Source organism: Rattus norvegicus, chromosome 19 (assembly GCF_036323735.1).
Source record: "Rattus norvegicus strain BN/NHsdMcwi chromosome 19, GRCr8, whole genome shotgun sequence".
Classification (NCBI taxonomy): domain Eukaryota; kingdom Metazoa; phylum Chordata; class Mammalia; order Rodentia; family Muridae; genus Rattus; species Rattus norvegicus.
In genome coordinates this window covers 50,499,407-50,518,549 of record NC_086037.1, presented here as the reverse complement: position 1 = coordinate 50,518,549, position 19,143 = coordinate 50,499,407, and the positions used below count along the sequence as shown (strand labels likewise).

Genomic DNA, 19,143 nt, shown 5'->3' with positions numbered 1-19,143 from the left:
GCAGGTTTCCATGCCAGAAACACACATCCCAACTCTGTGGCGGCCCAGTGTCTCTAGTCACCGCACACTCTCTTACACTTAAATCGCTTCAAGAAAAAACACACAACACAATAATCTCTGATCCAATTGGTAAGATATAATTGCCCACCTAAACATACGAAGCCTGGTACACATCCATCCCTTAAGAACATTCATAGCAACCTGTAAAGGTACAGCGGGGAATCCTAAGGTCAGCTTCCATGCTGTCTCTCCTTGGCTACTCTGCCGTCTCCTCCCCTCTTCCATTCCCATCTCCTCCTCTTCCTTCAAACTTTTCTCCCACCCATCCTTCCTTCTTGCCCAATGACAGGCCTCATTCTGTCTTGTGCCTGCCTCACCTGTGACATCATCCCACACTTTTTTTTTAAAGATTTATTTATTTATTCCATATAAGTACACTGTCACTGTCTTCAGACACACCAGAAGAGGGCATCAGATGGTTGTGAGCCACCATGTGGTTGCTGGGAACTGAAGTCTGAACCTCTGGAAGAGCAGTCAGTGCTCTTAACCACTGAGCCGTCTCTCCAGTTCCCCACACTTTTTATTCTAAGACTGGGTCTTTCTGAATTTCCAGACTGGAATTGAATTAATAGGCCAGGCAAGTTTGTACTTTTCAATTTTATTATTCTGTATGTGTATATAGGATGTTGGTGTGTGTATGTATGTATGTATATGAGTGTGTATGTGTATGAGTGTGTATATGTATGAGTGTGTATATGAGTGTGTATGTATGAGTGTGTATATATGTGAGTGTGTATGTGTGTATATGAGTGTGTCAGTGTGTGCATATAAGTGTGTATATGTATGAGTGTGTATATGAGTGTATGTGTATGAGTGTGTGTATATATATGTGTGTGTATATGTGTGTGTATATGAGTATGTGTGTGAGTGTGTGTATATATGTGCGTGTGTGTGAATGAGTGTGTGTGTCTGTGTGTGTCTGTGTGTGTGTGTGAATGCAGGTGTGCTTGTGCCACAGAGTACATGGTGGGTCGCTCAGCAGACTTCCTGAAGTCAGTTCTTCCTACCATAGAATCTGGGGATTGTACTTAAGTCATCAGCTTGCACAACTAGCGCTTCCCCCAAACCCCCACTAAGCCATCTTGCCAGCCCTATTTATGAAACAAGGCCTTTTGGAGTAGTCAAGGCTGGCCTCCAACTCATAGTCTCCCAACTGCTAGAATTACAGGCATGTATTACCATGCCTGGTGCCAGGACTTTGACTTTTACTCTGACTGAGATATAAAGCCATTGGAAAGTTTTTTTGGGAGAAGTTAATCTGAAAACCATATTAAGTTTTATGTTAGATTTCCACCACTAGAACCAAATATTTGAGATATACAAAGGAAAGGAAAGTCTTGCAGGGAGTAGTGTCAGACCTAATCCCAGCACTTGAGGGAGGCAGCAGGCAGTGGACTCTCTGTGAGTTCAAGGGCAAAGGTTTGCTTTGCTTGAGGTTTTAGCCATTAGCCATGATGGTAGCTATGTCTTCTCTGGACCCTTGTTAGGTAGATCAGAAAGGCAAGGAGCATATGGTAGAACAAGACTGTTCTGTGTATCTATTAGAAACAGGCTCTCCCAGTGTAGCCTTGGCTGGCCTCAAGCTCATGACCTTCCCCTTTCAACCTCCAGTTGCTATGATTGCAAGTGTGGGCCACCCCATCCAGTTTAGGAGCAAAACTGTGCTTCCTGGCAGCCCATTCAAAGGTACAACTTCCAGTGGCCTTGCTTCTGTCCAGAGATTTCCTTTCCCAGTAGCACCAAGTGTCAGGGACCAAACCTTTGACTCAAAAAATAAAGTGGCCTGGTATGACAGTATATACCTATAATCTCAGCACTTAGGAGGCACAGGCAGGAGGAACTTGGGTTCAAGGCCAGCCTGGTCTGCAGAGTGAGTTCCAGGCCAGATGTAGTTACATAACTACATAGGGAGACAATGTCTCAAAAGGAAAGTGTCAGAAGAGGACACCTGATTTTAGCTTTGGGCCTCCATGGGCACAAATTATGTGACCAGATCCACACACACACTCCACATACAAACATACACACTTGCATACACCACACAGACAAAAAAATCTTTTGAAAAGTGGCATATAATAGGTGCCTCCAGTGATTTTTTTTTTTTTTTTTGACCCAGGAAATTTAGATGGGGAAGATTTGAAGAAAGGAATCCCCAGAGCCCCATTTTGGATTACACCTCCACCTTGAATGTCTTGGGAGGGAGGGATGCCTGTTGTCTGGGTACTTTCTCATATCACTTTAAATACCACCTAGTCTCTCTGGCTCTGTGTCCTGGCATGCACCCAGGATGTCAGCAATTCCCTGCCTTAAAGTCTTGACATAGGTCACCCCCTTTCTGCATACCCTTTGTTCCTTAGCACCAGGAACTCCCCTGTCAGGCCTCCCTTGGTCCTGGCCATCCCCAGTACCCACCACACTCTACTGAAAGAACTTGTTACTCTTGGAGCTTGTTACTGAGAGCTTTTCCTGACGCTCTAAGTCTCCTCCCTCTGCTCCAGATCACCTATTTCTAGAGCAACATTTCTAGGCCTTCTTCCTTGGAGGGGTGTGTGTGTGTGTGTGTGTGTGTGTGTGTGTGTGTGTGTGTAGACTGAATGTTATATAATCCAGATCTTTCTGTCTCCACCCCTACCCCGACCCCAAATACTGAGATTATAGTCCTATCCCACCTTAACTGGCTTGAGAAATTTGTGTGATGGTGGTGCACCTGGGAGGCAGAGGCAGGCAGATCTCCGAGTTTGAGGCTAGCCTGGTCTACAGAATGAGTTCTAGGACAGCCAAAGCTACCTAGAGAAACCTGTTTCAAAAACAAAAACAAACAAAAGATTGTTTTTCCCCCCTACAAGAAACTTTGAATTTTTCCCATTGTCTTTTGTTACAGGAATTGGGAAGAACGTGGTGTGTGAGAAGGCAGCAACATCCGTAGATGCCTTCCGGATGGTGACTGCATCTCGCTACTACCCACAGCTGATGAGCCTCGTGGGGAACGTTCTGCGCTTCCTACCTGCCTTTGTGCGCATGAAACAGCTGATAGCAGAACACTATGTGGGGGCCGTGATGATCTGCGATGCCCGCATCTACTCCGGGAGCCTGCTCAGCTCCAGCTATGGCTGGATTTGTGATGAGCTTATGGGTGGCGGGGGCCTGCACACCATGGGTACCTATATTGTGGACCTGCTGACCCATTTGACTGGCCAGAAAGCAGAGAAGGTGCATGGGCTCCTCAAGACCTTTGTGAGGCAGAATGCCACCATCCGTGGCATCCGGCATGTCACCAGTGACGACTTCTGTTTTTTTCAGATGCTCATGGGTGGGGGGGTATGCAGCACAGTGACACTCAACTTCAACATGCCTGGTGCCTTTGTGCATGAGGTCATGGTAGTGGGCTCAGCAGGGCGCCTTGTTGCCCGGGGAGCTGACCTCTATGGGCAGAAGAACTCTGCTGCGCAGGAGGAGCTGCTAGTGAGAGACTCGCTGGCTGTGGGTGCAGGGCTTCCTGAGCAGGGTCCCCAGGATGTCCCACTGCTTTACTTGAAAGGTATGGTCTATATGGTTCAGGCCTTGCGTCAATCCTTCCAGGGGCAGGGGGATCGCCGTACCTGGGACCGCACCCCTGTCTCTATGGCTGCCTCATTTGAGGACGGACTGTATATGCAGAGCGTGGTAGATGCCATTAAAAGGTCCAGCCGATCTGGGGAGTGGGAAACTGTGGAGCTGCTGACAGAGGAGCCAGATGCCAACCAGAATCTAAGTGAAACACTTCAGCGGAACAACCTGTGAGCCTGCACATGCACTTCCGCCTGTCCGCGGGGCGGAGGGCCCAGGGACGGCACTGGGAGCTGTGATTGGCTATAGCAGAGACACAGCGTCTTGTTTAATAAATTAGCTTGGGCCAGGGTTAGGAGCCAACTGAAGGTGGCCAAGGGAAAAAACCTATCCATCCGTCCATCATTGACTCCTCAGACTTGCAAGGCAGCAAATGCTCCTGCTGTCGTAGCTTAGGCTAGCTGTGGGCCCACAGGGTAGGGCTGTAACCTGGCCCCTTGTGGCTCTGCCAGTGAGTAGGACCAGTGGGCTGTGGGCTCTTCAGGCTGAAGTGTGGTCTGATAGGACAAGAAGACCCAGTAAGGAGCTAGCTTGGTTGAGTCCTAAGGGGAGAAGGCAAGGAACCTTGTCTGTCTCCGACCAGGGTATCTCAGGACTGGAGAGGGTGGCAGGGTAGTCCTTAGGGATCTTCCCCCACCCTCCATGTGATCAGACCTTTTCAGCCCCCTTGTAAGCCCTTCCAAGAGAAAAAGGAGATTTCTGTGTTATACATAACTCTAGGGAGGAGGGCCTGTGACTTGGCAGAGAGGAGACAAAGGGGGAACTGTAGAACATCTGAGAAATGTCAGTAAATAAGGCAGAAAAGAAAAGTGACATCATGGTGTGTGGTCGTTTGTTTCGGATTGGGTTTCTTTAATAATGGAAGGCTTGTTTATGGCTGTAGGTCAGTTGTTTTCTCCTTTCTTCATGGGCTACCCATCAGCGAATGACTTAGCTCATGGCTGAACCCCCCAAAGCTCCCCAAATGTCTGCAGCAGAGAGGATATGAGGCTCCCTGTTAGGCTGTTGCCAAACCTGCCGTTCCAAGAAGACAGGCGCCTGGGACCCCTAGCCTGGATGTCATGAGAGGTTCTTTTATTTTTTTAAGATGTATCATTTATTTATGTGTACGTATGTGTGTCTGTGTTTGTGTGCACATGAGTTCAGGTGCCCGAAGAGGCCAGAAGATGGCATCAGATTTCCTGGAGCAAGAAGTGAGGTACCTCATGTGGATTTCTGGGAACTGAACCTTTAACTGCTGAGCCATCTCCAGTCCCAGGGTTCTGTTCTGGAAGCTATAGTGTAGCTGGCTCCAGGAGAGCCCTCAGGGGAGGAGCTTAAGGAGGAAGGGGCCTGTGCCATTCCTTTGGAACAGGTTTAACTGGCACTACTTGAGTCAGCCAGCAAGTCACCAGCTGTGCTTATTAACTGGCTATCGTAGATAGGGACAGGGACGGGTCAGCTGGGTGGGGGCTTGAAGGAGGACGAATCTGCCCGCTTTGTTTCCCTTGTCAGTCTTCTGGATTGTGAAGTCTCAATGAAGTCTGTTCTTTCTTCAGTTTTCCTCCTCCTTATCTGGGCTCCTTGCCAAAAAGGCCTGGGGAGGCCCTTCCTCTTCCTCTTCCTCTTCCTCTTGGCCCCACTTGTAGAAATCATCGGACCTATTTCCCTGCACTGTCTGATTTCAAATGTTGTCTTTGTGAGGTAAAGTTGGAGGGCTGTTGCTGTGCTGGTCCTCCAGAGTAAACCAAGTTCAAGGCCTGCCTGATTTATATAGAGTATCCAACTCAGCCAAGAACATGTCTCAAAACAAAACAAAAAATATCCATGCCCATTATCTCTGACCAGGAGGAGCAGAGAAGCAAAGTTGCTAGGTCAAGACTTTAGCTCCTCACCTCATACTGCTCTTATTCCAACACTGGGCAAACTTCTCTCAGACACTTAGGTATTGACCTGCAGCAGGATTTAGCCTAGCCTTATCTACGAAGGCTCTGCACAGTGCCCACCCTCAGGAAGCTAACAAGACTGCCCGTTTCTAGTACGCTCATCTCAGCTGTCCTTGTCTGTTTAACTAATATGCCAAGATTCCACCTAAGTTGAGAATGGCCAGGAAGACCAAAGATGTACCTGTGAAAAAGTGGTTTGCTGACCCAGAAGTGGTGCATAGGTTTTATAGAAAGTTTATGCTCGGAGAACTACTCCCAGTGTTGGAGCAGGTGGTAAGTGGACATTGGGCGGGACTACTTTTATGAAGACACAGTGACTTTGAGGGCACTTCTCAGAGTCTAGATCCACACCCCTGACATCTTTCCATCTCTCTGGAACAAGAACTTGCAGTCCCCGAGGATGAGGTGAGCTGAGCCTTTATGGCTCCAAAGCTTGTGGCTGAGAGCCCAGGGGTGAGCCAGCCAAACTAGTTCTAGACTTATCCTGCAGCGCCCCCTCCTGGAAGAATGCAGCAGTTCCCAGGACTATACTTTTAGGTAGAAGTTTCTTGAGTTAGCTGCCTTTGATATACCCTAGTCAGATGAGAACTTTCAAGTTTTCAACCTCAAAGCAAATCAAGGCTTTTTACTTACCCAGTCATGATATCCATTTCCTACCTCCCTCGACAACTCCGTCTTCCTTGTTCTTTGCTTCATAAGCAACCTCTCAACAATGTCAAGCTATGAGAGAAGCAGACCCCCAAGATACCATCTGTACTCGGAGGGACGGAGAACTCGGCTGTATTGTATCAATCATCCCCGGATCTGTTGTCTCAAGCACTCTCTATTATTGATTGGATATACAGTATCACCTTTGGTCATTTTCCTGATTGGTGGCTTTATGTTTTATATATTACAGGTTTCTAGCAAAAAAATATTTTTACCCATTTTTTAAAAACAAGCATATGTATAGAAGCAGATGTGTAGCAGGACATGGGAGGGCAACTAAGATGTGGTTCTCAGAATAGACAACATTTTATCTTCAGCATAGGCTACAGTAGGCCTGACTCCATTCTCTCACTTAAGTCTCTTACCTTCTTTAGGCTACAATAGTTTATCATCGTTAGGACCCCCGCTTGTTCACAACCCTTCACACTTGTGAAGCCTGAGTCCCTCCTAGCCATGTCCTCTACTTCTACTACACTGAGAAGCCCTCCTGTGGGCATCTTCCACACCCGGACAGCATTGTCCCTGGGTCACCTCAGGCCAGAAAGGCTCTTAAGGAATAAAACTATTGGCATCGCTTCTCCCCAGGGTAAATGGCACTCATCCTACCATCGGTGCCCCTCCATGAGCATAGCAACACTTGTCCCGACGGCCCTGTTGGAATGATGCTAGGAAAGTGGACCTCGCCCATCATGCACCCTGCTAAGACATGCCTGCAGGACTGTGCCTCAAGAATTGTTCTTTAAGCAGAAACATGAACCATCTTCATAGCACTAGGTCCCTGCCACTCCAGCCCTGGAGAATAGAAGGAAGAAATGTTGGTATGCTTGAGTCATGCCACAACAGACAATCTTTTGGTTCACAGATGGTGTAGAACTCTGTGTAGGACAGGACCCGAGTTTAACATAAAGTCATATCTCTGCAGGCATCTTCTACTTCAGTCATAAAATAAGGAAGTCAAACTCAGTCATCTAGCTCTGAAACATCCCAAATCATGAGTGGTCATCTCAGTAGGCAAGACTGTGTCTGCATAGCCCCTGTGGGCAGCGTCACCTGATGTCATCATTGCAGGAGGCAGATGGAGACACATGTCCCAACATTATGGCTTCTCAGTGACCTTGCTGTGGGCCAGAAAGCATTAGAAAAGCTGGCGATGTGGGGAGCAGCCTGAAATGAAGCTAGGAAAGTGGACCATGTGAATTCTGTTGTCACCTGCATCCGCCCAGCTCATCTCCATCAGTGATCGTGCTGGGCTAGTATTCTAGAGGCCTGGCATGAGTTGGTGGGCTCTCCATGTCTTTAGCTGCTTTGTACCGGCCACCTCTGTATCTTCCTCTACTTTGGCCTCCATGCCTCGAGGCCTTTGATGGGAGCCTCCCACTAGGTAGGGGGACCCAATGATGTGTGATCTAGGGGTACACAGTCTAATGAAGATATAGAACTCACAGTGACAGTGGGAATAAAAAAAATGCTACAGATTCAGGGCAATGCAGTGCTTCCTGACTTAGCAGAAAGAGGGTGTGTGTGTGTGTGTGTGTGTGTGTGTATGTGTGTGTGTGTGTGTGTGTGTGTGTGTGTGTGTGTGTGTGTGTGTATCAAGGTCATGCACCAGGTAGAAGGATGAAGGAAAAAAAGGCATAGTAGACCAGGAAAATGAAAGCAAAAAAAGACCAGGTTGATCAAGGAATTCCACGGAGCCATTAAATAGTTTCAAAGCAGCTTTGAAGAAGAGCAAGATGCTAGAGGGACAGAGACATCAAGAGTACAGGTACTCTGTGTGACAGCAACATCAAGAGTGCAGGGACTCTGTGACAGTGACATCATCAAGCACTCTATATACAGCAGGATTTTGGTATGAATCTGTGAGATCAGAGATCAGAGGGAGGGGAACTTGAGAATCTTACCCAGAGATGTCTGAGGTCCAGGCCCTGGTGCTGACCCTCTCAACAGAGAAGATGGATTCTCTTGTAGGGAACAGGGTCAGTGGTGACAGCAGAATTTTAGCTTGGGACAGGAAGAAATGCATTTAATGCGGAAAACTCTGTCAAAGGTTTTGGAGGACCAGTAGTTTTGTCTCCACAAATCGCTCACTCAGCTCTTTCCAGAGAGCTGTCTTTGAGACCAGAGGCAGCAGTCCTGCAGTGAAGGCCTTACAGCTCCAAAAAATACATTCATTTACCACCACGCATCACCAGGGACCATCTGAGGGCAAAGTATAGGCTGGCTTCTATGACAATGGGTAGAGAACAGTTTTAAAAATACTTTATGTACTTGAGTGTTTTGCCTGCATGTTTGTGCACTACAGTATGTACCTGGTACAGGAAGAGGCTGAAAGTGGGGGTTAGATATCACCCAAGACAGGAATCAAGAATGAGGTATTGGAAAAAAAAAAAAACAAAAAATAAAAAAAGAATGAGGCATTGGGAATTGAACCTGGATCCTTTGAAGGAACAGCTAATGTTCTTGGTTTGTTTGTATGGTTTGGTTTGGTTTGGTTTGGTTTGGTTTGGTTTGGTTTGGTTTGTTGAGAGGGTGTGGGGAGGGAGGATTTCTCTGTGTAGTCTTGTCTGTCTTGGAACTTACTCTGTAGACCAGGCTGGCCACTAACTCACAGAGCCCCAACTGCTTCTGTCACCTGAGTGCTGGGTTTAAAGAAGTGTGCCACCACTGCCCAGCTTAGCAAGTAGTCTTTTTTTTTTTTTTTTTTTTTTTTTTTTTTTTTTTTTTTTTTGGTTCTTTTTTTCGGAGCTGGGGACCGAACCCAGGGCCTTGCGCCTCCTAGGTAAGCTTAGCAAGTAGTCTTAACTAGAGCCATCTCTCTATTCCCCCTCCTTTTTCTTCCAGCTTTTCAAGAAAGGGCTTTTCTGTGTAGTCCTGGCTGCTGGGACCAGGCAGATTAGCCTCAAACCTAGAGAGTCACCCGTTTCTGCCTCTGAATCCTAGGATTAAAGGTGTGCATCACCAAGCCTGGCTCCTTTTCCTGGTTTTTTAAAGACAAATCCTCATAGAGTACACCCTGGCCTTAAATTTACTATGCAAACGAGGCTGGCCTTTAACTCATTGTACACCTGTTTCTACCTCCCAACGGAAAGGGCAAAGTAAGGCCTAAGCCTAGCTCATCTGCTACAGATATGCAACACCACACCTGGTTAGTAACAAACCTTCAGACAGAAGTAAGCTGAGCTGAGCTGCACTGAAGATTGTCAGATCCAGGCCAGAGGCCTGGACAAAGCAGAATCCAGACAAACTGCCTGGAAGGGGTTGAGACCAACTGAGATACCTGGAAAGGACTCTCCAACCTGGTGCGCTACCTTCGGACTATGCAATGTGCTCCAGGTTTCCATATTTGTCAGCTGTCACTCGTGCTATGTCGAGCTTTGGTGATACAACCATCTTGGCATTGTTTCTGCTCCCTTAAGTAATCCCATTAAAAACCATTGGTTTTGGGCTGGAGAGATGGCTCAGCAGTTAAGAGCACTGGCTGCTCTTCCAGAGGTCCTGAGTTCAGTTCCCAGCAACCACGTGGTGGCTCACAACCATCTACAATGGGATCCAATGCCCTCTTCTGGAGTGTCTGAAGACAGCTGCAGTGTGCTCATATACACAAATAAATCTTTAAAAAAGGAAACATTGTTCCCTGTAGTTGGACTTTGGTGGTGTATGTTCTTTGATCTGCTGTGGGCTCCCAGTCTAGAGTGAATAGACATACACTCTGACACAAGTCTGGGTAGTGCTCAGGAATCTGTCGTTCAAGGTCCCCACTGTTCCAAATAATCAGTCATCCTCCCTTCTCCCCAACCTCTTTCCTGATTCAGGCATCATATTTGAAGAATCAGTCTCAAAGGGGGTAAATGTTTATTTTCAGTGAGCGTAAATTCTCAAGTATAGACAAAAGACTAAATCCCTTCTTCCATCTGATGGCTTAGGCCTACGGGCTTAAAGCCATAGTTTAGGCCTAGACCCGGACATTCTCAATGGGTCACTTGTACTGAGGGGACAGCGGGGGCACAAGAGGGGCAGCACAGACACTCAACATCTTGTCAATATCCACTTGGGTTGTCTTATCCACCTCAGCCTTGAGGCTGCCACTCACCCTTAGACTAGACAAACCCCCAGGCTCCTCTCCAACCTCCTCTACCAGAGGAGGAAGATTATGGGTCAGTGGTGCTAATGGATTAGGGCAGGGCAAAGCAAGGCCTAAGCCCAGCTCACCTGCCATGGGCAGCAAGGTCTGCAGCTGCAGCTGCTCCACACCTGCCTCCTCAGGAGCCAGGGCTAACTCCGACTCAGGCTCAGCCTCCGGTTCCCTGTCCCCATCCCCTGCCTGATTCAGCTCTGGGTTGCAATAGTTGATGTACTGGTACAGTGGCCGCAGGCGCTGGGCTTTTCCTGCAAGAACCCAAGGCACAGCAAAGGCTGGAGCACCAGGCTGTGCCACGTCAGACTCAAAGACAAAGGGAAAAACAAAAGCCCAGGGATTGCCACTCACGCTCCAGCCCCAAGGTCTCTGTGGGTGCAGATGCGCTGGCCACAGCTGGGGGCACAGGAGCCCCTACACTCTTGCGTTTCTTGGCTTTTTTGTGCTGTTTAGATGACAGCGAGGATTCACTGTGGCTGCCTTCTGGCTCCTCCTTCTGTAGCAGCAGCCCTGGTGGCAGTTCGGCCTCTGCCCTAGGATGGGCATGGTAGCTTTGCCCTGGGAGGGCTGGGGTACTCAAGCCTGGGACAAGAGGCCTGAAAGAGGTAGGCTTCAGTCTTTGGTTCCTGTGTCTTGAACCTAGGGCTTACCCCTGCCTGTCCACCAAGCCACACTAGAGCTAGTTAACTGTCCATTTCTTAGTGAAGTTCCAAACCCAACAGGGGCCCAGCGTTCAATGGTAGCTAAGTCTCCTACAAGACTAAGAAGCCCCAAATCCACACCCCCGCCCCAACTGTTCTAGAGAAACAGGAGCTGGAGGTGAGGGCATTAGAAGAAAACAAGGTTCTTTGCCTTGAAGGAATTGGGATTTAGGAATCTCCAGGTCTAAGACCCACCTCCCCAGCCTTTCCCCTTGAAAGCCCTCTCACTTTCTCTTGGGCCCATGAGCTGGCCTCACGATGGATGATGTAGGCTTGGGTCCTCTCTCCTCTCCTGCTTCCACCCCTGGATTGAGCCCTTCCTCTCCCAGGTTTATTCCTTCCTCCTGGAGCTCTGGCTCTAAGCTGTGTCCTACTGGACACCTGTCTTCACCTGGAGTGCTGCAGGTCTCGTGTGCTGGCACCAGACACTCTTCTGTTCCTGGACACTAGAAGACATACATAGGTAACTGATAGCCCATGGTCAGGCAAAGCCCAAAGCTGCTGCAACTGGGGCATCTCTCTTGGTTTGGGGGCCTCTCCTAACTACATATTGGCCACAGAATAGGAAATCTTAGGTCCCTCTACCTGCAGGACTTGGCCTGGCAGTTAGAAGGTTGGGTCACCTAGAGTCCTGCTCTTCTGCCCTACCCCTCCTCCTCCTGAGCTTTGAAATGCCCAAGTCACCTCAGGGATCTCTGCAACCTGGGCTAACCCTACTGCTGCCCCATTCTGGGCTTCTGGCTGCCTCTTGGCCCCTGCTGAGGCCATGGCAGGAATCAATGCATCCCTCGACGGTTGCTCAGAGAAGACCGCAGGCCCAGAGCAGGGCTGGACCGGTGCTCAGTGTTGGTAGGGGAGACAGGTTGAGAGGTAAGGATCCTGTTGCGACCCGAGACTTAGACTCGCTCCTCATCTGGAACTACAAACCCCAGAAGGCATTTCGCCTTAGTCATTTGACCCCTGACCTCAGGAAGCCATTTGTTGCCAAGCAACAGCAACTCCTACCGACTTGCTACAGTTGGCGGTAAAACTGCTGCAGTGAGAGTCCACGCTGGGGCTTTGCAGGGGGAGGGGCCGCGAACCCCTCAGGGCCGTGTGCTAGTCGCGGGGCGGTGGTACGGGCTGAGCTTAGGAAACGAGCGGTAGTCGAGGGGTGGGGGTCAGTGATGGGGGGTACCACGGGGCTACAGAGCTCGGGTGGAGGGTGGAAACACCCGACAGGGATTAGAGGGGACATTTGCACAGCGCAACAGGTCCTGATGCACAGTTGCAGGGCTACGGTAGGATCATGTGCGAGGGCCCGTCCCGCATCTCTGGACCCATCCCCCCAGACCCTACTCTCTGCCCGGACTACTACCGGCGGCCGGCCTCGGGTGAGTTGCGGGGTGCCGCGGCGGGGCGAGTACCCCGCCCCACCTCTGAGCACGGCTTTCCACCGCGTCTTGCTCTTCAGCCCAAGGACGCCTGGAAGGAAACGCGTTGAAGCTGGACCTGCTGACTTCAGGTCGCGACCTGGACTCCAGCCCTCCTCGTGGCCCTCGCATCAGGCCTGGAGCCCGAGAGATCCTAGAGCGTGGCCAGCGAGGTGTGGGGGACGTGCTGCTGCAACTGGGGGGCATCTCCCTTGGTTCAGGGGTCTCTCCTAAGAGTAAGTCCTTGCAGACGGGGTATTGAGGCATTCATAGGTCAAAAGCAGAGATTAAAATAGGGTGCTTCTTAACCGCCTTGAACCCATTCAGTTAATGTGTTTTTCTGGGTCTTAATTTCTCTAGCCTAAAAGAAGGGCAAAATACTTCTTGCAGGATCAGAGTTCATCCTTCTGCAGAGAGCTCCAGCTTCAAGCTTTCACACCTTGATAGAACAGTTCCCTTAATGCCTACTTTGTGCCAAGCCCTATGGTTGTTAGGAAAACAAGGTTAAAAAGTATGGGAGTTGTCCCAGGGTAGGGTAACACCCAAGGGGGGCTTCCCCTTCACTGAAGAGAAGGGAAGGGGGTAATAGGGAGCCGGATATGACAGGGGCAGGACTGGGGTGGGGGTTACAATTGGGATATAATGTGAATTAAAAAATAAGGGGCTGGGGATTTAGCTCAGTGGTAGAGCGCTTACCTAGGAAGCACAAGGCCCTGGGTTCGGTCCCCAGCTCCGAAAAAAAAAAGAACCAAAAAAAAAAAATAATAAATAAATAAATAAATAAATAAATTTTGGGGAAAGAAGTAAGGGAGTCAATAAACAAGACAGGACATATGTATAATATACTCGGTGATATCATAAAATGTAGAAGGTAATCACAATTTCTGTGTAAGGGAATAAGCTGCTAATGTTGCTGTGTGTATGGCATTCAACTTCCATGTAGAGGTCTTGGTTGTATTTAAGAACTTTGTGTGTGATATTGGAGATTGAACCCAGGGCTTCTCATATACTGGACATCTCCCAGGGGTAGGGTGTGAATCTGTATGAGATCTAGTCTGAGTTGCACAGCCATTCGTAGGGCTGTTCCTAGCAACATTCCTCCCCTCCTCCAGGGAAGGATCCAAAAGACCATGAGAAGGAAAACTTGAGGCGGATCAAAGAGATTCAGAGGCGATTCCAAGACCAGGAACGCAGCCGGGAGCAGGCCCAGCCCAAGCCCCTGAAGGCACTGTGGCGCTCACCCAAGTATGACAGTGTAGAGTCTCGAGTCAAGGCCAGGATGAAGGTATCTGTCTCAGGCAGGCGGACATATCCATCTTGGCCAAGGCAGTTATATCTAATCTAACTTACGGGGTGTGTGTGCGTGCGTGTGTGTGTGTGTGTGTGGTGTGTTCACAAAGACTAAGACATCTGGTGGACCTTCTCTGAGGAACTGATGGCATCAGGGCAAGTGAGGATTAGGCTAGAGGAAGAAAAGGTTCCCCAGAGATGAAACCCCACAGGTAGGTAAAAGTTCTGGGCTCAGGGAGTAGGGGCAATGGGCATATAGATATAATTCTATTTGTAGGGGGAAAGCAGAAGGTTAGAACAGAAAGCCAGTTAAATACATATCTGAAAGAACTACCTAAGTTACTTATCAACATGTGATATTGGAGATTGGATCCTGGGGCACACGCACACTGGGTACTCATAAAATTATATCCTCAACCTTCCTACTAATTCATTCTCAGTTTCTCTGTCTCTATCTCTATGTTTCACGTAGCCCAGGCTGACCTCAAGTTCTTTGACTTTCTGATGCTCCTTTGTTCACCTACCAAGTGCTGGGATCAAAAGTGTGCGCTACCACGCTGCTTTCTCTCTTCTTTTTCTTTTAGTTAATTACTTTTTTGAGATTAAAAAAGACCAAAATTATGTGTCTGGGTGCCTGCATGTATGTCTGTGCACCACAGAGACCAGAAGAGGGTGTGGATCTCCCGGAACTGGAGTTACAGAGAGCTGTGAATTGCCACATGATACTGGGAATGGAAGCCACATTCCCGGGTAGAACATCCAGTGTCCTTAACTGTTGGGTGCTATCATACCCCACCACCACCACCACTTCCACTGCTACTTTGTTTCTAGACAGGGTCTCACTGTGTAGCCTAGTCTAACTTCAAACTCCTGTAGCCCAGGCTGGCCTTGAACTGGCATAATTCTCCTTCCTGTCTTAGCCTCCCAGATGTGGACAAAATGGGTTTGGACCACCACTCCCAGATGATTTCTCTCTGAGTTGGTAGCTTGCTGTTTAGCCTTAGGCTGTCCTTGAATTCTCTCTGTAACCTAGCCTGGCCCCAAACAGTTACTTCTGCGTCAGCCTCCTGAGTCCTGGGACTGTAGGCATGTACCACTATTTCTTGCAACATTTTTTTTCCCCTGAGGACAGAGGCAGTGGTTAGGTTTTGGAGGTAGTTACTATTTCTCTATCCAGGGACCCTGAAAGAGACTCAGGATTGAGAGAAAAGACAAGGTCACCTGAGATTGTATTTAGGCTGAAGCATCTGTGGCACTGCCAGGGGGTGGGACTGTGTCCAGGAAGCAGATGGATACAAAGCTCTGGGTCTCATTGGTGAAACCAGAAGGTTATTGACAATTAAATTGAGGACAATGGGGCTAAGAGAGCAGCATCCTTTGGTCTTGAGGGCTTGGAGGTAGCCCTCAGTAATGTGGGGTACTAGAGCTAGAGGGAGGAAAGGATGCTAGTTAAATGGGGCCAAAGGGAGATAGCAAAGTAGTCATTTTTTAAGACTGTGAGAAATAAGCATATTTAAATGTTGTTGAGAAGTTCCTTCAAGGAGGAGGCCCACAGAGATGAGCATAGAAAAGTTCTCAGAGGAAGGAGGGACAGAAAGGGGAATGGTCTTGTGGTTTAGGACCCTGACTTCAGACTCCCTGATTCTTCTGCCGTACCCTACCTTCCAGGAGCTTGGCCCTGCCTCTGTGACAGAACCTGCCCAATTTCTGCGGGCACACTCCCGCTGTGGCCCTGGGCTCCCACCATCCCGTGCCTCCAGTCCTCAGCTCACCCTGCCAGGTTCCAAAGCTAAGGTGAGAGGGTCTATGAGGATTTAAAGGCCATCTTCCAGGAGTCCTGGGGGCAGGGTAGGTACAGAGATACAGTCTCCACCATGCTTGCCATGTCTCTGCAGGGACCAGGCTTAGGTGTGGACTTCATTAGTCACAATGCCCGAGCTGCCAAGAGAGCCCCCCGGCGCCATTCCCGCTCCCTGCAGGTCCTTGCACAGGTTCTGGAACAGCAGCGGCAAGCCCAGGAGCACTACAATGCCACCCAGAAAGGCCATGTTCCCCATTAGTAAGTAGGTCTTGTGGGCTGAGTGCAGTGAGGGAATCCTGTGGAGGGCGAGAACCATTCTGCCTTGGTGTCATCAACCTGGGCCTGTGCATTCACAGCTTGTTGGAACGCAGGGACCTGTGGCGGAAGGAAGCTGAAGCTCGAAAGCGTAGCCAGCCAGACCCTTCCATGCCTCCTGGCCACACGCTCATGCCTGAGAATCAGCGGCTAGAGACACTGAACAATCTGCTTCAGAGTGAGTACATGGGCAAGGGTGGCTGAAAGGGAGCTCCTGGGAGAACCATGCATGCCTACCCAACACTCACACTTCCCATGCCCCCTTGTAGGCCAGAGCAAGCTGCTTCGTGAGCTAGTGCTGTTACCTGCTGGGGCAGACTCTCTGAGAGCTCAGGGTTACCGTGCAGAACTGGACCGGAAGTTGGTGCAAATAGAAGAGGCTATCAAGATCTTTTCCCGACCCAAAGTCTTTGTGAAGATGGATACCTAGCCCCTCCCCCCCTTTGTGGGTAGATTAATAGGGAGATCCATGTTTAGGATCAGCTCATGGCTGCAAAGGGCAGACTCAAGCCCTGTTATAGCTCCAAAGCATTGGGGTGGGCAGAATCGAAAGCACTTCGTAGTTACCAGTGGCTGCAGAAGAGCCACCAGCCTCCCAACTTCTCTGTCAAAATTAAACCGTTTGTACACAGTGGCTGTGTTCCATAGGAGCTGTCTTAAAAATGCCAAGCCCAGTGGGCCTCCTGCTGCATCATCAAAGGAAGGTCTCTCCCATGCTCTTATTATCCTTCCTGTCTTGTGCCCACAGAAGAAGGCTGACTTACAGGGTCAGAAGAGGTTGGGGCTGGAACACAAAAGGACCATGTCTACATTTGTAGAAAACCTTTAATGTTCACCAGGTTGAGCGGGCTCTGTGAGCAAGCTAATCTCCCTCCCCAACTGGAAAGTCCGGGCAGCAGTGACAAAGGCTGCACCTTTGCCTGTCAAAGGCTGAATCCACTAACATCACCTCGCATGCCATTCCCCCAGCCAGAATTGGCTTGCTCTCTGCTATCCAAGGAGGGCAGAGAGCTGCCAGCACTAGGAAGTAGGCAGCCAGGTTGCAGGTCCCAGCACAGGGGTCCCTGAGACAGCCCATTAGAACAGGGAGGGTGGCGATTTTCAATGACCGGGTCACTGTTGTCATCGTCACTGTCAGGATCAGTAGGCCCAGGCCCTACAGAAGAAGGCCCTGTCAGACGCCCAGATGCCCCTCGTACCACATTATTACGCTGGTTGGCAGGCTTGACAGTGACAATGAGGTTATGGCTGTTGGCAACCATCATGTCCGTCACTTGGTCCAAGGTCTTCCCGGCCACCTCAATGCCGTTGACCTCGAGGATCTCATCACTGACCGCCAGCAGCCCTGTGCTCTCAGCCAGGCCCCCACGGACCAGGCGGGAGATGAAGATCCCAGGTACCCGCTCCAGACCCTGAGGAGCCACACGAACACTCATGCCATCTCGAATGTAGAAGCCCAGGGGACGGTCTGAGCCATGTTTGTGCAGTCTCACACGTCGATGGGTCTCAGGTAGTAGGTCCACGTCTATAACTGAAGACACCTGGCGGAAATCTTGGGGCAAGCTGATTAACAAGGGTGGCCTGGTGCGCAGAGGTGCCACTGGTCGTAGCAGGAGCCCTTTCTTGCGCCTCTGTAGAGAGTTGGAGGCAAAAGCCAGGCCACTCGAGTCACCTTCTGCTGCAGGAGAGGGGGGTACTAAGATTAGAGACTCTTCTCCCATTTGGGCCCATGCTATGGACAATGCCACTATTTTCCTGCTCCTTGGAGGTCAGACCAAGGGCAGAGGCTGCAGAATGTAAAGTCTGAGAGCCCTGGGTATGGTCTACCCTAATATACCTGCCCTGTCACCCTACCCCAAGGAAGCTGCCCACTGTACCCCATCCTCACCCCGTTTCTGGACCAACAGGCGCAGAGGTGGGGGCCCGCTGGCCAAGGCCCGGTGCAAACTGTCATCATTGGTGAGGGGCAGCAAGTCACCGTGAGCATCCGTATAGCCAAGCAGCACATCCAGGCCAGGGATCTGGTGTACCACACACAGCAACCGCGAGAACTCCTGAAAGCCTCTCACTGAAGTGCGGGGTAATGCAAAGCGTCGGAACTCGGCGTCAAACTGGAGGCGGGAGGGAAAGGGGAGAGGAGTGTCAGGACAGAGCCCAAGCCCCTTTCTCACTACAGGACTGAGGCTGTCAGGTGAGGGAAAGAACTGCTGCAACAGCTGCAGCCTTAAGCTTAAACCTCAGCTCCAGTACAAGGGACACTGTCCAAGGTCTTCTCTTGCTCTCCACATACCCAGGCCACAGTGGGACACTGGAGGTCCGTAGTGGGAGGGAGGATGCAATGAGGGGAGGCAGACAGAAAAGCAGAATAGGAAGTGGAGGATGGAGGACAGAAAGAGGTGATGGAGACCCAAGGAGCTAGTAAGGGAGAGGAAAGGGAATTGGGAGTGCCTAGCGCAGTGGCCAGAGCCGAGACCAGAGAAGCCCTTACTTTGCTCTTCACCTCGACGATGCTATCCGGACTGCGCGCCGGAGTCCTCTGCGGCCTGGCCATTGCAGGGCCTGCCGGGCGGGGGACAGTGCCCCACAGCAGCCCGCCGAGGCGCAGGTGCACAGCCTGGCCCGCTGGCCCGAGCCGCCCCGCCCCTGGCGGTAGCACTCGCCCCGCCCTCCCACCCAAACCATGACGTCAAGGGGGACGCGACACCAAGAAACGCGGAGTCTACGTTTCCTAGGAAACGGAGACGGAGGTAGAGAGGGCTTCCTCTGTTCTTACGTCATTACGCTATGGTTCGAGCGTCCCAAAAAGGACTCAACCAATCCGAGGGCAGAATGAGGGAATTAACATTTATTAAGTTGTCTATGCTGTCATTTCCATTGGTCTTACAGGACCCCGCATTTTGTAGAGGAAACTAAATCAACATTTTAGGAAAACTCTGGAGGTCTCACACAGAACCGAAATGGCTTCAAGCCCCATTCTCGGCTGCAGCCTCCTAACCTAGATCGCTCCCATCCAGGGTAGTCCTTGACTTTTCTTTTCCGGTTCTAGAGTAGTACTGTGGAACAGCTCACAGGTTCAGAGAGATGGTACAGTAAGGATAAGCTGTCATGAGCCAGCAGCGAGGTTAGCGGTCCAAAGGCTAAACACTACAGAGAAAAGTGCTTGCGCAGGCGCAGAACCACGAATGGGCGG

The 19,143-nt window shown here is 50.1% G+C and overlaps 4 protein-coding genes across 22 annotated transcripts in view; 2 read left to right on the top strand and 2 right to left on the bottom strand.

The window, feature by feature from the left end:
- The window catches only part of Gfod2 (Gfo/Idh/MocA-like oxidoreductase domain containing 2), a 48,320-nt gene extending 38,396 nt beyond the window's left edge, over positions 1-9,924 (top strand). For 8 of the 9 annotated variants that reach the window (XM_063278026.1, XM_063278025.1, XM_063278027.1 and 5 more), the window contains one exon: positions 2,942-9,924. In XM_063278026.1, coding sequence (XP_063134096.1) covers positions 2,942-3,840 — 899 coding nt within the window. In that variant the 3' untranslated portion in view covers positions 3,841-9,924. The remainder of the gene's footprint in view (positions 1-2,941) is intronic. The other variant, NM_001107421.1, reaches the window with a different exon arrangement.
- A 210-nt stretch (positions 9,925-10,134) lies between these two features.
- Positions 10,135-12,045, bottom strand: C19h16orf86 (similar to human chromosome 16 open reading frame 86). 3 transcript variants are annotated; one of them, XM_017601342.3, is made up of 4 exons: positions 11,820-11,968; positions 11,364-11,581; positions 10,786-11,030; positions 10,135-10,712 (listed from the first exon to the last, which is right to left on the bottom strand). In XM_017601342.3, exons 1-4 carry the CDS (start codon positions 11,901-11,903, stop codon positions 10,276-10,278), a joined length of 984 nt encoding a protein of 327 aa, XP_017456831.1. In that variant the 5' UTR covers positions 11,904-11,968; the 3' UTR covers positions 10,135-10,275. The 3 variants fall into 3 exon arrangements, with proteins under 3 accessions (XP_017456831.1, XP_006255585.1, NP_001102599.1); XM_006255523.5 differs by having other exon boundaries at positions 10,135-10,685; NM_001109129.1 differs by having other exon boundaries at positions 10,136-10,712; positions 10,786-10,967; positions 11,820-12,045.
- Positions 12,046-12,102: 57 nt separating this feature from the next.
- On the top strand, positions 12,103-16,587 carry Enkd1 (enkurin domain containing 1). 6 transcript variants are annotated; one of them, XM_006255476.5, is made up of 8 exons: positions 12,103-12,173; positions 12,403-12,508; positions 12,589-12,783; positions 13,660-13,832; positions 15,506-15,631; positions 15,733-15,896; positions 15,995-16,131; positions 16,223-16,585. In XM_006255476.5, the coding sequence occupies exons 2-8, from the start codon at positions 12,424-12,426 to the stop codon at positions 16,381-16,383; spliced, it is 1,041 nt and encodes a 346-aa protein (XP_006255538.1). In that variant the 5' UTR covers positions 12,103-12,173; positions 12,403-12,423; the 3' UTR covers positions 16,384-16,585. The 6 variants fall into 6 exon arrangements, with proteins under 6 accessions (XP_006255538.1, XP_006255540.1, XP_006255539.1 ...); XM_006255478.5 differs by having other exon boundaries at positions 12,111-12,159; XM_006255477.5 differs by having other exon boundaries at positions 12,128-12,250.
- Pard6a (par-6 family cell polarity regulator alpha) lies at positions 16,249-19,130 on the bottom strand. Of its 4 annotated transcripts, none has more exons than XM_063278023.1 (3): positions 18,949-19,100; positions 17,842-18,064; positions 16,249-17,631 (listed from the first exon to the last, which is right to left on the bottom strand). In XM_063278023.1, exon 3 carries the CDS (start codon positions 17,387-17,389, stop codon positions 16,877-16,879), a length of 513 nt encoding a protein of 170 aa, XP_063134093.1. In that variant the 5' UTR covers positions 17,390-17,631; positions 17,842-18,064; positions 18,949-19,100; the 3' UTR covers positions 16,249-16,876. The 4 variants fall into 4 exon arrangements, with proteins under 4 accessions (XP_063134093.1, NP_001003654.2, NP_001386105.1 ...); NM_001003654.3 differs by having other exon boundaries at positions 16,761-17,628; positions 18,949-19,130; NM_001399176.1 differs by lacking the exon at positions 18,949-19,100 and adding an exon at positions 18,442-18,592 and having other exon boundaries at positions 16,761-17,631.
- Positions 19,131-19,143: the final 13 nt, after the last annotated feature.

What these genes read in the sequence shown, in the direction of transcription:
- Pard6a (NM_001399176.1), bottom strand. Translation starts at nt 18,504, where the DNA reads ATGGCCAGGCCGCAGAGGACTCCGGCGCGCAGTCCGGATAGCATCGTC. An exon ending in TCGTCGAGGTGAAGAGCAAA is followed by an intron (nt 18,065 to 18,441) that starts GTAAGGGCTTCT and finishes TCCCGCCTCCAG; the next exon opens with TTTGACGCCGAGTTCCGACG. An exon ending in CCTGTTGGTCCAGAAACGGG is followed by an intron (nt 17,632 to 17,841) that starts GTGAGGATGGGG and finishes CCTCTCCTGCAG; the next exon opens with CAGAAGGTGACTCGAGTGGC.
- C19h16orf86 (XM_017601342.3), bottom strand. Translation starts at nt 11,903, where the DNA reads ATGGCCTCAGCAGGGGCCAAGAGGCAGCCAGAAGCCCAGAATGGGGCA. An exon ending in AGGTTGCAGAGATCCCTGAG is followed by an intron (nt 11,582 to 11,819) that starts GTGACTTGGGCA and finishes TATGTCTTCTAG; the next exon opens with TGTCCAGGAACAGAAGAGTG. An exon ending in AGAGACCTTGGGGCTGGAGC is followed by an intron (nt 10,713 to 10,785) that starts GTGAGTGGCAAT and finishes CTGGTGCTCCAG; the next exon opens with CCTTTGCTGTGCCTTGGGTT.
- Enkd1 (NM_001106180.1), top strand. Translation starts at nt 12,424, where the DNA reads ATGTGCGAGGGCCCGTCCCGCATCTCTGGACCCATCCCCCCAGACCCT. An exon ending in TTCAGGGGTCTCTCCTAAGA is followed by an intron (nt 12,784 to 13,659) that starts GTAAGTCCTTGC and finishes CCCCTCCTCCAG; the next exon opens with GGAAGGATCCAAAAGACCAT. An exon ending in TGCCAGGTTCCAAAGCTAAG is followed by an intron (nt 15,632 to 15,732) that starts GTGAGAGGGTCT and finishes ATGTCTCTGCAG; the next exon opens with GGACCAGGCTTAGGTGTGGA.